General features: G+C 40.9%; 1 protein-coding gene across 1 annotated transcript in view; it reads right to left on the reverse strand.

Moving 5' to 3' along the window:
- ENTHD1 (ENTH domain containing 1) overlaps window positions 1-16,134 on the reverse strand; it is a 115,167-nt gene that overhangs the window by 66,053 nt on the left and 32,980 nt on the right. Inside the window, exon 2 of the mRNA XM_040988251.1 lies at window positions 15,806-16,039. Coding sequence (XP_040844185.1) covers window positions 15,806-16,039 — 234 coding nt within the window. The remainder of the gene's footprint in view (window positions 1-15,805; window positions 16,040-16,134) is intronic.

A 16,134-nucleotide genomic window follows, 5' to 3' on the forward strand; every position in this document is an offset into this window, starting at 1 on the left:
TACGCTTTCACGTCACTGCTCCGGTTCTAGAGACTCTGAGAGGCATCGGGACAGAACACACAATGTGCACAAACTGTAAATTCTTCTTCAAACGCAAATTTTGAGATTCTTGGGAAAGACATTTAAAAAAAAAGGTAAAAAGAGAATTCTGAGCATATTTTTAATTAAATGTGAAATAGGTAGACAATAAATGAATGAATACATTTTATTGGCAGAGATCTTAAACAAGGTTAAGGTACTTTTATCTTCCCCATTTTGCTAAAAATATCATGTAAAATTTGAGACAACTCCAACTGTTGTTAGTTAAGAATAGTGGGGACCAGGAAGAGTCATAGACTTTGTTAAATGCTCAGCTCCAGGAACAAAAAAGAACAGTACTGCAAAAGCAGGTTTGAATCGCCAGTGGTTGATTCCTGAATTAAGGAAGAAGAGTAAAACTGCAGCATTGAATTACCATCATTTAACACTTAATGTTATTATAAGTCAAAACTAATAAAAAAAAATTTATGATAGCAATCTGAGATGGAAAAAGATGTAACTGGGAGTAATTTTTAGAAGAAAGACAAAGAAAGAACTGTGGTCAGGAAAAGAAACAAGATCTAGGACATCTCCTCTTTCCCCGAGTTACCCCGGCGGCTGCCACGACGGTGAGACCGCTCATCAATCCCCACACACGCAGCAAAGCACAAGCACGGACAGTGCTTCCTCCCTTTGACTGAGAGGGGGAATCACCTTGAGTGAGTAACAAAGAGGCTGAGGATTTAATGGAAAACAAAGTCGCGGTTTCATATTGAATTGGCACGGGAGGAAAGGGGTGAGATTTGAAGATCGCATAAAAAAGATTCAGGAACAGGACAGAGCCCAGGAAGTCTCCAGCAGGTTGCACATAGCTCAAGCCGAGACCTAGTTCTTGCCATTGGAAAGTGGGTGAATAGCCCACTAACTGCACCTTGATGAAGAAAATAGAACTGGCCCGAATGACGGGAGAAGTTGAAAAAACTTAGTAAGTGTATCTAAGCAAATGGCAGCTCTAGTCGGGGCTATGCTATCCCCATCGCACGACTGAACCGGAGGCAACACAGTAACCTAGGAGTGGTGACATGCCCAGCTAACTGAAATCCTGGCTCTCTGTGGCCTTCAGTCACAGCTGCCTAGTACAGCATGATGTGAAGAAACAACGTGAGAACTGCCCAAACACGTTCCACCAAATAGAGGAAGCAAGGAAAAGAAAGGAAGGCAGAGAGAAGCAAATGGTGTGCAGCTTCAAGGTCCCTAACTGCAGACAAAAGCTGTCCAAGGAACAGAAGGAAAATCCCTCACAACCTGCTCGTGACTTGATTTTTTTAAGAAATTGTAAATTATTTCTTTCTGCAAACTTCATTTTATGACTGTTATTGCTACCATGGGGAAATTCAAAATATCTTCAAAAGTTCATTGAAAATGTATAAACTAAAGAAAATACTATGCGTGAACTTTTTTTTTTAACCAAAATAAACTTTTAACTCCATTTTCCACTAATCTTTTAAAGTGCCTTCATACAAGGCTGAATATATTTTTAAAATATTTCTTGACTTTACATGTTTCCTTCCTTTTCCTAGGAAATGGTTTCCATATTCCATTTTTTTTAACCTCCCTAATTGATTCGGATGAATTCTGGATGATGATGTTTTTATCAGTTAAATATGTTGCAAAATCCTCCTGTTTTGTGACTTGAGTTTTTTCCAGTTTCTGTTTGATGGGTTTTGATCTCAAAATCTACTATTAAAAATAACAACAACAACAAAAACAATAAACTAGCAGGGCTAGGGATGAGGAGAGTCAGGTCACTCCACATTTGAGTCCAGTTTGAGTCCTGCCCACTTCACCTCCAACCCAGACCCTTTGCTAATAAGCCTGGGAAACTGGCAGAAGATGGCTCAAGTACATGGGCCCCTGCCACCCACATCAGAGACTCTCTTGAAGCCCCTGGCTCCTGGGTTTGGCCTGGCCAATCCCAAGCCATTGTGCCACTGTGCTCTTTTGTTTGAGAGTAGACCAACAGATGCCAAGATACCCCTCTTGCATGCCTCTCTCTCCTCTCTGAAACCCTTTCAAAAAAATGGAAAAAAAAAAAGAAAAAAATCCAACAAAAGAGATCTTTGATACAGAAAATAAAAATAAACCACAAAAGCCATAGTCATCAAAATAGCATGGTCCCAGCAAAGTAACAGACATGGGGCTAGCAATTTTCAGGTTAAGCCTCAGCCTGTGATGCTGGCATCCCATATGGGTACTGATTTAAAACCTGGCCGCTCCACTTCTGATCCAGCTCTCTGCTAACAGTAGAGAATGGTCCAAGTGTTTGGGCTCCTGCGCCCATATGGCCCAGGCCTGGTCGTGTAGCAATCTGACAACTGAACCAGCAGATAACAGAACTCTCTCCTCTCTAATTCTGTCTTTCAAATAAACAATAATTAAAAACAAAAGAAAACAAAGCAACACACATGTAGATCAATAGGACAAAACAGAATTACTAGATATAAATCTAGTCAATTCATTTTCAACAAATGTACCAAAAATACACAATGGGAGAATGGCTGCCTGCCTGCCTGCCTGCCTGCCTTCTCTTGAAATAGTAGTGGGAAACTAGAAATTCACATTCAGAAGAATGGAATTGTTCCCTTATGTCATCCCATTTATCAAGTCAACTCAAAAAATGAATTTAAGATTTTAAAGTAAGACTTGAAACTGTAATACTCCTAGAAAAACTAGTGTTGTGGCACAGCACGTTATGCTGCTGCCTGAGTGGTTGGCATTCAATATGAGTACCAATTTGAGTTCTGGCTGCTTCACTTCCCATCCAGCTTCCTGCCAATACACCTGGGAAGGTAGTGTGAGCCTGCTACCCCACGGAAGACCAAGGCAGAGTTCCAGGCTCTTGGCTTTGGCATAGCCCAGCCTTGGCCATTGCAGTCATTTAGGGAGTGAACCAGAAGATGGAAGATCTTACTCTCCATGGCTCTCCCTGTATCTGTAATTCTGCCTTTCAAATAAAACAGGTAATTCTTAACAAACAAACAAAACTACTAGAAGAAAACAGGGAAAAGGCGTTGGCATTGGTCTGTGAGGATAAGATGGATAGGACCTTAAAGAAGAATGATCAATGTAATCGTTTCTTAAAAAGAGACTGATTTATTTATATTTACTTGAAAAGTGGAATGACACAGAGGAAGGTAGAGGCAGAGAGACACACATAGAGCAAGTGCTCTCTCTCACTGGTTCACTCCCCCAGTGGCTGTAACAGCTGGATCTGGTTCAAATGAAGTCAGGAAGCAGCAACTCCATCCTTCTCTCACACTTGTAGGTGGTGGGCCCAATTATTTGGGCCATCTTTAACTGCTTTTCCTGGCACATGAGCAGGAAGCTGGATAGCAAAAAGAGCAGCTGGGATTTGAACTGGCACCCCGATGTGGGATGCTGGTGTTACAGGCAGCACCTCAGTTGGCTGCGTAACAGTGGTCCCTTACTGTAGCTTTACTGATTTTTCCTTTGTTGTTGTAACAACTTAGCACAAAGTTGTTTGGCCAAACCAACAACCTTTCATTAGCTCACAGTTTTGTGAAGGCAGGTTAAGAGAGTTCTCTATTTGGAGTGTCTCACACAGCCACATCCAGGTGTCAGCCAAGCTAGATTCTCTTCTGGATACTCGGGAAGATGCCCCTTAAAGCTTGTGCAGGCTGCAGGCACCGCACAGCTCCGTGAGGCTGCAGGACCCAATCCCTATCGTCCTGCTGGCTGCCAACCATGCAGGGGCTACTCTCAGCTTCTGCAAGATGTGCGCTTCTTCTCATTCCACCTTAAAACCAGTGAGGTCACAGGGTTTGGGATCCTCCTCTGAGTGCTCCCACGTAGGGTCCATGACGAGGAACCTGGGCTCGCCTGGATAATCTGGCCCGTAACTGACCAGGGGACTGACCATTCATCACAGTCACAAGTTTTACCATTGCTCGAGGAGGCAAGTGCCTTGGGAATTTATTCTCATGATCCTGTCTACCTCTTTTTAAAACAGTCTTGTATTTTTTTAATTTTTAAAAATTGTACTTCTTTTTATTATTATCATTTTATGATACAGTTCAAAAGGCCCTGGGATTTCCCTTATCCCATCCCTAATTCCCTCCCCACTGAGTTCCCCTATTCATTACTATAGTATAGTTCTTCACACAGTCATATGTCCATCATTGTGGGCATGGACAATGGAAGACACTCCAACATCCTATTGTCAAGATATAGTAAACAGTTTCATTGGAAGTTGATCTTCGTTTGGAAGCAGAGGTGCATACTGCATTGTATCCTCACATCTGGATGTGATAGTCTCCATTACACAGTTACTTGACATCCTCTTAAATGAAAAGTCACAAAACAACATCAACAACAGGAAGAAAAAAAAATTAACAACACCATGAAGTTAAATAACACGCTACTGAATGACTAACGTGTTATTCAAGAAATGAAAAAGAAAGTCAAGAATCTTCTTGAAGAAAATGATGCTACTGAATGATCTGTGAGTCATCGAAGAACTCAATCAGAAAAAAGTGTTTGAAGAGATGAAGCTAACAGAAAGCATCAAAACCCATGCAATATAGTTTCCACCGATCTTTGCTGGAGAAATGTGTCTCCTGTAGGCAACAAATAGATGGGTTTTGTTTTTTAATCCAAGCTGCTAATCTGTGATGTTTGATTGATGAGTTAAAGCCATTTACATTCAAGGTTAATATGTATGGGTGGTAATTTGTTCCTGTCATTTTAGGAATGGGTTGTTCATTGACTTAGTCTTCTATTGTTATTTTACTGGGATGTTCTTCGCTTTTGCCTTTGGTTTCAGTGGGCACTATTCCTCTTCTCTGTCAAGAGAACATCTTTAAGTATCCTTTGTAGGGCAGGTTTGGGAAAGGCAAACTCTTTTAACTTTTCTTGACTGTGGAAGAATTTTATTTCATTTTCAAAGACAAAGGAAAGCTTTGCTGGATATGTTGTCCTGGGCCAACAATTTTTTTCTTTTAGAATCTGGAATATGTCACTCTATTCTCTTCTTGCCTGTAGAGTTTCCTGCAAGAGGTCTCCTGTGAGTTTTTTGGAATTCCTTTATATGTCAGTTGAATTTTTTCACATGCACATTTAAGGATGTTTTCCTTATGTTTAGTTGAAGAGAGCTTGATGATCATGTGTCGTGGTGTAGATCACTTTTGGTCAAGTCTGTTGGGAGTTGTGTGCCCCTCCTGGTTCTTGTTTCCCAATTCTTTCTCTAGGTGAGGGAAATTTTCAGTTATTATTTCATTGAATATATTTGTAAACCCAGCTTCTCTTTCTGCACCTTCTGGGACTCCCATAGCTCTTATAGTAGGCCTCTTAATAGTGTGTTTCAACTCTTGAATACTTTTTTTGGCCTGATTCAGCTCTGGTTCCAGCTTTTTGTTTCCCCCTGGTGACAGGAAATATCTTCCAATTTTGAGATTCTTTCTTCTGCTTGCTTCATTCTATTTTGGAGACTCTCCACTGTACTTTTCATTTGCTCTACTGTGTTCTTCATTTCTGATATATCAGTTTTCATTTGATTCATTTCCAATGTGACATATTCCTTAAATGCCTTGAATGTCTGCTTTACATGCTTCTCATTGTTGATGTTTTACAGCAAGTGTTTTCAATTCTGTATCCTCCATTTTCTCGATGTCTTCCTCAGTGATCTCTGAGGCTAGCTTTTGCTCCATTGCAGGGGAGTTGTCATTAATATTCATTGTGTATTTGCCTCTTCTTTTGCTCTTGGTCATTGTACTTCTGGTTAGCAGAGTCTTCTCCTTGGAGCAGATTTCTAAGCTGTGCATTCCACAGGTCTACAGTTTGATTTTACTTATTGCAGTTGGTACACGGCTCTTTGTTGTAGTCACTTGTGCCACTCCCTTCCAGTGAATTCCAGATTTGGGTTCTTATGTTATATTTTCACCATGGTCTCGGTATCCCCAGCTCCTGGCTCACCAATCTCCTCCTCCTGTGATACCATTCTGAGGCTGCACCATTGTCTGTACAACCTTTCTCCCACTTCTGGTTGGAGCAGGTCCCAGGATTAGGGAGACACCAGGTTTCTTATATAGCTAGGTTGTTGGTGGTGGTGATCTTGCAGGAACCTGTTGGATGTTAGATCTGGGTGCCACACGGACCTATTTTGACTCGTACGATGCCATAGCCAGTATTCTTTTCCTGTGGGACCAGTGAATGCATACAGCTCATTATTGTCCCTGCACTCTTACAGTCTTTGCCACAATGTACAAAGTGGCACCTGACATACCACTACTACAGTTCCTAATTTGCTGGCCATCAGGTCTGAAGGCTACCCAGACCTGTCTTGGGTGGAACCTGTAGGTTGCCACGTTATTGCAGTTCACTGAGCCAGAAGTGAGTTCAATCCCAGCTCAATGCAAGAGTTCACCTGTCCTAAGCCCTTGCCTCTTTAAGCAAAATGGCACCCAATTCGGCTCTAGGGGACTGACTGGGCTGTGAAATTCACTCTGTTCCTACATTGCTGGTCTGGGATCTGCTGCTCTGTCTCTGCTCCTGATCAAAGCAAATGGATCAGCAGGACAGGCTGTTCTTTGTCTGGGTTCACTGCCTGAGCTCCCAGTGAAAGTCCCTTCCCACCTGGTTGCTGATGGAGTTCCGGCTGCTGGTGGAGTTCAGATCATCACTTGCTCAGTGCTGCTGGGGTATCAGTCACTGCAACACCACACCGTTTTGTCTGCTGCTTTCCTGTGTCTGTCAGTGTCCAGGTACCCCTCTGCTGTTGTTCTGTCCTCTCCTATTTCCTGGAATATGTCCTCTCTGCTTCATCCTGATTAAATGTTTCTCTGTCTGTTTAAATGTGTCCTTACCCTATTCTGCCATCTTGATTCTCTGTGCTGTACTTTAAAAAAATAGATCTCTTTCTATCCCAGTGTAACAGAAACTCTCATTAAAACAAACAAGAAAAAGCTTTATTTATTTAACTTGAAAGTCAGAGTTAGAAATAAATTTTCCACTTTTGGTTCACTCCCCAAAGGGCCACATGGCCAGAGCTGACCTAATCTAAAGCCAGTAGCTAGGAGTTTCTTCTGGGTTTCCCACTTGGCACAAGGACCCAAAGACTTGGACTGCATGTTGCTTTCTTCCCCGGCCATAAGCACGGAGCTGGACAGAGAAGTGGAGCACCCAGGACTTGAACTGGTGTCTGTAAGGGATGCTGGCCCTGCAGGTGGAAGATTAGCTCATGTAGTCCTTCTCTTGAATTTTCATAAATATTTAGATAATTGCCCAATATTATCTATTCTGAAATTCATCTCATGCCCACCAATCTAAAAATTCACTTGTGATACTGAGAATTTGTAGTGGCACAGATCTGTTTTCCGGGCCCTATAAGTTGGTTACACTGATTCATGAACCATTCCGTCTCTCATGATTACTGAAGATGTAGTCTTGTTTAGAAAGACAAGCTCTCCATCTTACTCAGCTTCAGGAATGTTTTGAATATTCTTGATCTTTCTGATGATTCCACATGAATTTTGGAGTCAGCCCATCAAACTCAATCTAAAAAATTCTTTTTGAACTTTGTAATTGCACTGATTCAGCGGTTCTCCACTGTAGACAGTTTTGGCCTTGAAGGAACACAAGGCCACGTCTGCTGACATTTTTGATTCTCACAACCAGAAGGGAATACATGCTAACAGTATCCAGTGAGTAAAAGCCAATGATAATACCAAATATTCTGCAACACACAAATCCAATAGCAAAGAATTGTCTGGCTTGGGGCTGGTACAGTGCGCAGTAAGTTAATCCTCATCCTGCAGCACAGGATTCCCATGTGGGTGCTATTCAAGCCCCAGCTACTTCACTTCCCTATCCAGCTCCTTCCTAGTAATCCTGGGAAAGCAGTGGGGAGGGTGGCTGAATTCATCCTACATGAAAAACCTGGAAGAATCTCTTGGCTTCAGATCGGCCCAGCAGGCAGAAGTTTAGTATACTACACTATGGCACCAGCCCATCAGCAGCTTTCTCTTTCACTCTCTTTTTAAAAATTTTTGTTTATCTGAAAGGCAGAGTTTCAGAGACAGAAAAAAGAGAGAGATCCTCCATCCACTGGTATACTTCCCTGTGGCTGTAACAGCTGAGGCTGGTCTGGTCCAAAGCCAGCAGCCAGGAGTTTCCTCCTGTTTGCCCATGTGGATATAGGAACCCAAGAACTTAAGCCATCTTTGTTGCTTTGTCAAGCACATTAACAGAGAGTTGGACTAGAAGTGGAGTAGTGGGGATTTGAACCAGTGTCCAACTGGGATGCAAGATTGCAGCCAGCAACTTTACCCTCTATGCCACAGTGTCACTCCCTATACAACTTTCTAAATATATGCTGAGTTTTTCTATTTCCAATCATTTGCTTTTGACTTTGGTATGAATTTATACCATATACAAGGTGCTCCAAATGTTCATAGAAAATTGAATTTTTTCTATTTAAAATATTTATATTTAAAATATTTATATATTTATATATTCTATTTAAAATATTATATTTATATTGGTGCAAAACTTCCTGAAATCCATGCATACAAAGAGTCTTTAAAACGTTCATGGAAGAGCCAGTGCTGGGGCACAGCAACTTAAGCTGCCACCTGCACCACAGGCATCCCAAATGGGTGCCGGTTCATATCTGATCAATTCAGTTCTCTGTTAATAGCCTGGGAAAACAGCAGAAGATGGCCCAAGTCTTAGGGCCTCTGCCACCTACATGGTGGCATTTTTCGATTCTGCAAATTCTTATTTCAAATCAATCATGCAGCTGTAATAACCTCTTGATGGCTGGTGATACATATGATTGTATTCTTACTCATTTAAATACATAGCTAGTCTGTGCCCTGATTCTGGTCCTTCTGTTATCAACAATTTTGGGGAGACTAAATATGCTCTTTGCTGCTTACTGTCTCCCAGTTTGGTGACACTGGATTACAAACTCTTTACTTGATTTTGGTGGCAAAATCCCTGGTGGCAAAAATACCAGGGAGTTCATTTTTCAATTCAGTAGGCCTTCTTTGTGCAAAGATGGCTTCCTGGGATGACTTCTGGACCTGTGGAAGGCTGGTTTCAGGACACTAAGCTTAGAGTTTCCTTACCAACAGTCCAGGCAGACCCCAAAAGCATCTTTGTAACTATCAACAAAGCCCTCACACAACACACGCTCTACAGTCCCCTGATGCTTCTCACAGCATCACAGTCACACTGACCTCTGCCCACGCATTCTGCTTTACTTGCTTTAGCTATCATAAACTGCCGGAAGTCAAGATCACTGGTGACCTTCCATACGCCTTGTGAGGCCAGTGAATATCTCAATACTGTATCCTTTCCAGTCTCTGGTTACTGGGCAACAGATGAGTGCCTGGTGACTCTCACTATTAGAGGCAAATCTTGATCTTTTTTCTAAAAAAATAAAACCTCCTTTTTATAAAAACAATCTGATTCTACTTACTGCATCTCTCTATATACATATGTCTAAATGATGGCAGTTAAATAATGAGACTGGAAGTGAATGCTTCTTAAAATAAGCATGCATTATTTATACAATAGTTATTTTTCTTAAACAAAAACAAAAGAAGAACATTAAGTAGTGTGGAAGTAAACACCGCAGCATGTGAACGGTGGCTGATCTGGGATGGTAAACTGCTATATTTCCTATAATTATTTTAAGATTTAAAAGAATTAACTTCTGGGTGTTCATCAATGCAGATTAGTTAGTAGGAACCACAGCTTCCATCATGAGTCCTGGCATCTTGTCTAAAGGAACTAACTACAACTCCACATCAACTCTGGCAGCACAAAATTCACTACAGGGAGTAACAACACCAAGGCCTGCGGTTTTGCTTATAAAAGCAGGCAACTACTTTGATGTATAACTTCAACATTTTTTCTTCATTTTATCAACATGTAATATTTCTAATATAACATGATGTTTTGATTCATGGTAACTAGTATAACTACCTCCTCAAAGTTTCATCATTTCTTTATGATGAATACATCTGAATTCTCTCCTAATTAAGACAGAATACATTGTCATTAACTACACTCACTTGTTTCATCAGGGGACACCAGAACTTATTTCAGCAAAATGTAGCACTGCAGTATATATGGATTAAACTCTTCCAATTTCCCTTCCCTCTTTCACGCCCTAGTCTCTGATAACTACCCTCAACTTCTACCCTCCACTTCTGTAAGATCAATGTTTTCAGATCCATATATGAGATCACGTCTTCCTGTGCCTGAATTACTTTACTTGACGTAATGCCCTCCAGGATCCATCTATGCTTTTGCAAATGACAAGAGTTTCAAGATTCTATATGGCTGAATATTATTCTATGGTTATACAGATTCTGTGTGCATAGATGCTGCATTTTCTTTACCCATCCTCTACTGATGGCTCTGTAGGTACAAACAGCGGTGCAGACACACGAGAGTGTGGGCGTCTATTCCACATGCTGATTTCACTTCCTTTGGGTCTGCACCAGGAGTAGGGATTTGGGATCAAATGGTAGGCTCCATTTTTAGTTTTTTGAGAAACTGCTATATTGTTTTCCATAACAGCAATACTAATCGATATTCCCACCAGTGATGGGTAAGAGTTATCCTTTTTCCACATCCTGCCATTACATTGCGATTTTTCTTTTTTTTTTTAACAGGCAGAGAGGTAGTAACTCATTGTGGTTGAGATCTGCAGTTCCGTGGTGGTGAGTGATGTGACTCAGCATTTTTCATATTTGTATATCTGCTGGCCATTTTTAAGTGTTCTGAGAAATTTCTATTCAGATGTTTGGCCCTATAATTGGACCATTTGTTATTGTGCTATTAAATGGTTGAATTGCTTACATATTCTGGACATTAACTCCTTCTCAGATGTATAATTTGTAAATAGTTTAATTCAGCAGCATAGTAAAAAGATCATTATGACCAAAGTAGAATCCATCCCAAGGATGTACGAATGGTTCAGACATGCAAATAAATAGATGTGAGATCTACTACATCAACAGAAAAAAAGTACAAAACAATAAGATCATTTTAACAGATGCAGATAAATATCCAATATACCTTCATGATACAGAAAAGTTTCTATAAATCAGTTTTAGAAGGAATGTACTGCAACACAATGGAGGTCATCTATGACAAACTGAATAGCTAGTATCATACTGAACACAGGAGAGGTGAAAACTCTTTCTCTAAGACCGAGAACAAGAACATCCACCTTTACCACTCACGTTCAACACATAAGCAGTGTTACATTCACCAATACCAGAAGCCCTGGTCAGAGCAATTAGAGAAGAAAAAAAGTAACGTAAATACAACTAGCAAAGGAGGAAATTAAGCTTTGCACATTGTATAAAGAAAATCCTAAAGAATCCACCGAACACCTGTCAGAAGAAATGATTCCAGTATAACTTATGGCTTAAAATCAATCGTATCATATTTTCAGGAAAATATTCCCTTAATACAAAACTCCATTACATGTAACATGATCCAGAGGGTCATCCTTTCATGTAGATGAAATCCACTGCAGAGATGACCACTCAAGAGCTCTTCATGAACACTGAAACAAGCACCGCAGGCAAACACTTGGTAAGCAATCTTTGCAGACGCAGTTTTTGTAGTAAGTACTGCCTTGAGCAAAGAGCCTACCGCTGATGCTTACAGCTCAGGGAAGCTGTGATGTAACTGTGCTGTCTGTAGTTTCCTGTCTTGCCATCCAGTAGCAGGTACCCTTCAGTTCATCCCCTTCAAACAGCAAAAGCATCAAACAGAAACCACACAAGTTATCCTCTAGAATTAAAACCAGTGTAAATATTCAGGAATAGGCAAAAAATAAGTATTAATGTGTATACAATGCCTTCTTTGAGTACCTCATTTCTCTTGCTAATTCACCATGAAGAAGTAAATTGCAGATGTGCTGGCTCTAGCTGCTAAAGCTTGGAAATCCGATTTCCAGCAATGATTTTTATTTCACTACAACTAAATAACTTAGAGACATCGTTAAATACCTTCTGGCAGAGGTTTACCTGTGTGGCACACTCGCTTGCCTCCATTTCCCCCGACTCCAATGTTATTGCCATTTTTCATTTCTCCCTTTGTTTCCCACCAGCCACTGATCCCACTGCCTCCCTACCTCCCATGCTCTCTTTAAACAATACTCTCCCTTGTCTCCACAATCCCAGAGAAGGGTCTTATAAGCACGGATTCAAACTGTCTCTTGGAAAACTTCTGGCCCAATTTGGGTTTCCTTACAAAGCAGTAAGAATAATCTTCCAACAGCTGTTTTCAGTAATAAGAAAGCCAAGTTTTGTGACTAAGCAAAACATCCCTTCTGTTCTTCAAGCCCTACAACAGTTTGTAGTTGCTAGGCTTCTCAAATTGAAATGTCCAACAGTGTTTACTATGTCTTCAACGAACTGCTCTGAGTACTCTTAGCTGTGTGCTCAATTCTCTACAGATTCAAATGAATAGATTTTATACCACTTAGCTGGGCAACCACATACAAGGAACTTCAAAAAGCTCATGACAAAGAGTATTAAGAGATATTTACTTGGGTGCAAAAACCGAAATCCATGCATAGACTTTTTCATAATGTGCATCTTCTATGAACATTTTTTTAAAGATTAATTAATCCATTTGGTGATCTCTGTATTATTCCAGTTTTAGTACAGGTATTGCCAAAGTGAACACTAATTGGTTAATCTGGAAAGCTGAGCAACACAGAAACACATAAAGAGAAACACACAGATCTTCATTTGCTGGTTCATTCCAAGTTGTCCAGATGGGATCCCGACGCATGCCAAGGACAGGACTTTAGCCACTGGGCTGCTATGCTAGGTCCAGAGTCACGTTTTTAGCCTAGAAAACCTAGCTATTTAGGGAAGACAGCAATAGTCCCAGGATCTGTGTGGCCTCTACTACTACCACTTCCAGCCTTTCCCACTTCTAACCCATCCAGCCATCTCCTACGCGTTCCTTCAGTACTTTGCCTACCCTTCAAGGAATGCTCTCCCAATTCAACTTCTTATCCTTTCCAACTCCCTCCCAAAGTGTTAGTTTTCACTCTTCCTTTAACTTCAGATTCAGATTCAGATATCTACATGGGAAACAGTGCTGCTAAATTTATTTAATCCAGTCACTCTTTTCCAAACAGAAATAGACATATCTATATATCTAGTATATATAAGTACTTCAAAAAGTTAATGAAAAATAGAAAACCAGTATGCTGTATGCATACTAAATATATAAAACAAAAACAAAACTAAGACTTTAAAACAATGATAGTATTTACATTTGCTAGTCCCTCTGAATTGTTCTGTTTCTATTTCGACTTGGCATTTACTTTGATGATGTCATCACTAATCTCTAAGCAAGTCTCTTCTGTAACATTTTTTATGAAACATATGTGAAAATAAACAGTGCATCTCAAGACATAACCTCCATGAGCAAACACCTAATTTGCGTGCCATGCCTACAAGAGTGGTTGGCATATACTGGGAGCAAAACTTTGACAGTAAACTGAAAACCTGTTTTAAAAGGTCGAAAATAATGCAGAGCTCAGTGTAGGGAACAGTATGTCATAAAGTGGGGAAATGACAGAAGAAGAAGAAGGGGAAAGGGAAGAAGAGGAGGGGAAGAGGAAGAGGAAGAAGAAGAAGAAACCTCATGTGTCTATAAAGCAATACTCCAGAGTTTCTGGTATGAACCATAACAACGCCTCAGCAGTGACTTAGGAGGTGAAGCTGACGGCGAACCTGACGGAGGTGGCTTCATTCAGAGCGCTTGCTTCTGCCGGTCCCTGTGCTGATGGGTCTCTCGCTGCATTCGAGGCTCACCCTCAGTAGTCACCTCCTCCACATGGCCTCCAATAAAGTGACCCCTACCACTCAGTCAGCTGACTCCGTCTTTGGTGTCATACAGACTGCTATTGACATGCTTTATATTTATTTTGCTCTTTGTTTAATGTCCATTTCTATCACTAGAATGTTAATCCTACGACTGAAGGAGTTGTACTTCATTCACTGCCATAGCTCCAGGTTTCTGGATACTTAAATTCCAAATAATACATTCAATAAATTGTGTGTTTACAATGAAACAGGAAAGAAGAAAAGATACAGAAGAAGGAAGATCAAGGGAAGTAGCAGAGGGGATGAAGCAACTCTGGAGGAGACTTAAGTGGCTGTTTGACTCTGCAATGCTATTTTTAGAACCAGTTTTAAACCTCAGGCCTTCATGAGGTGATTTCAGAATGAACTGCGAACCCTTTTCAAGATTTTATTTCAAAAGAAATGGGCAGAAGAGGTTCCACAACGTTCAGAAGTATTTGAGTGCTATTTGCTCTCATAATTTCAACAACCAACTGTCCCTCCTTCTCTCTCTCCCTCTCTATCTCTATCTCAAAAATTGGTATTATTGGTATTATTCACATTTTAATTAATGTTTAATTCAACAATTTAATTTTCCTTCAATAATGTAATTAACATTTTTGATTTCCCACACCTGACACTTCAAGTTATCTGTTCACACTGAACAGCTGCATACCTGCTTTGGGGTTCTTCCTTTACAGCAGCTAAGCTCAGGCTGCTCACAACCTAACACCCTAGGAGCAGAGATGGTTTCTCACAGTTCTGAGGGCTAGCTCAGGAGGCCCACAAGGTCAGGATCCTGTTCTGGGCTGCAGGTGCAGACCCCCGGCTGGAGTCTCGCTTGGCCACAGGAAGCTGACCAAGCCTCTGAGAGTCTCTTCATGAGGCGTACCCCCCTACTCCATCCCCACTCCATCCCCACACCCTAATAACCTCCCAAACCACAGCACAATATTCACTCAAGAAGCCCGGAAGTAAGCCTCTGAAAACACTTGTATCCATACTATTCCCACTGTGTCCCTCACCTTAGGGGACAAAGTTTACTTTCTTTCAAGGAACAGTTATCTAAGTCACATTTCATTAATTTGCTTGCCCCCTCAAATTGCTTACTTCTTTTAAAAAAGATTTATTTCATTTTAATTGGAAAGTCAGATAGACAGAGAGGAAGATCTTCCATCTGTTGAGTCACTCCACAAGTGTCTGCAACAGCTGGAGCAGAGCCAATCTGAAGCCAGGAGCTCAGAGCTTCTTCCGGGTCTCCCATGTGGGTGCAGGGTTCCAAGGCTATCGGCTATCCTCTACTGCTTTCCCAGGGTGCAAACAGGAAGCTGAATGGGAAGCGGTGCTGCTGGGATTTAACCAGTGCCCATATGGTATCCCAGCACGTTCAAGGGGAGGACTTTAGCCACTAGGCTACTGTGCCAGGCCCTAAAACAACATTTTTAATGTTCTGGCAAATTCAGTAGAAAAGATCCTTCTACTTTCATTTTTCCCACTGATTTCTATAATAACATCATAAACAAGCTCTTTTATTAAAAAAAAAAAGTTCAGTCATCCTGGCTTCAAGATTTATGCAAACTAAACAGTATAGAGTACTATTCTAGAAGAAATTTTGAAGTACTTTCAGAATTTTGAGGCATTTTAGAAAACTCAGTTTCTTCATGCGCAGAATCAGTGCCCAAGCACACATACCCAGACCCTTAGAGAACAGTTTATTCCAGTGATAAATTAAACCTTCCTCCTCTCCACAGTACAACGTATAACATAGTAATGTTGATATAACACTTATGGCCCATTATGAAATCTGATCATTTACACTTCTGAATTGCTCTTAAGCCTCACCTCTGGCACTGTAAGTCCACGTTCACTGTACTTACTTTTACTTCTCAGGCTTGTTATCTTTTGTTTCTTCTGGGAGGTAGGGATTTCTGGCGTGGGGGCAGATGCGCAGGCTGTTGGTGAGTTCCCTGCACCAGGTAATTTTTTAGGAAACGCCATGGAGTAGGAGGTGCGCCGTCGAGTCCGACTCGCCACTTCCCTCTCTCTGTGCAGCAGCTGCTCGTCCATCAGCAATGTCATGAGTTGCTTAGACTTTTCCCGAATATAATAACCTGAAAAATGCATTGCATTTGCTTGTAAAAGGAAACTCTAGCTAACACTGTAATAACAATTTGTATTCTAAAAAGAAAGCAAAACTGAGCAAAGT

The sequence above is a fragment of the Ochotona curzoniae genome, unplaced genomic scaffold, assembly GCF_017591425.1.
Source record: "Ochotona curzoniae isolate NIBS_2020 unplaced genomic scaffold, NIBS_Ocur_1.0 contig_1014, whole genome shotgun sequence".
Taxonomy (NCBI): Eukaryota; Metazoa; Chordata; class Mammalia; order Lagomorpha; family Ochotonidae; genus Ochotona; species Ochotona curzoniae.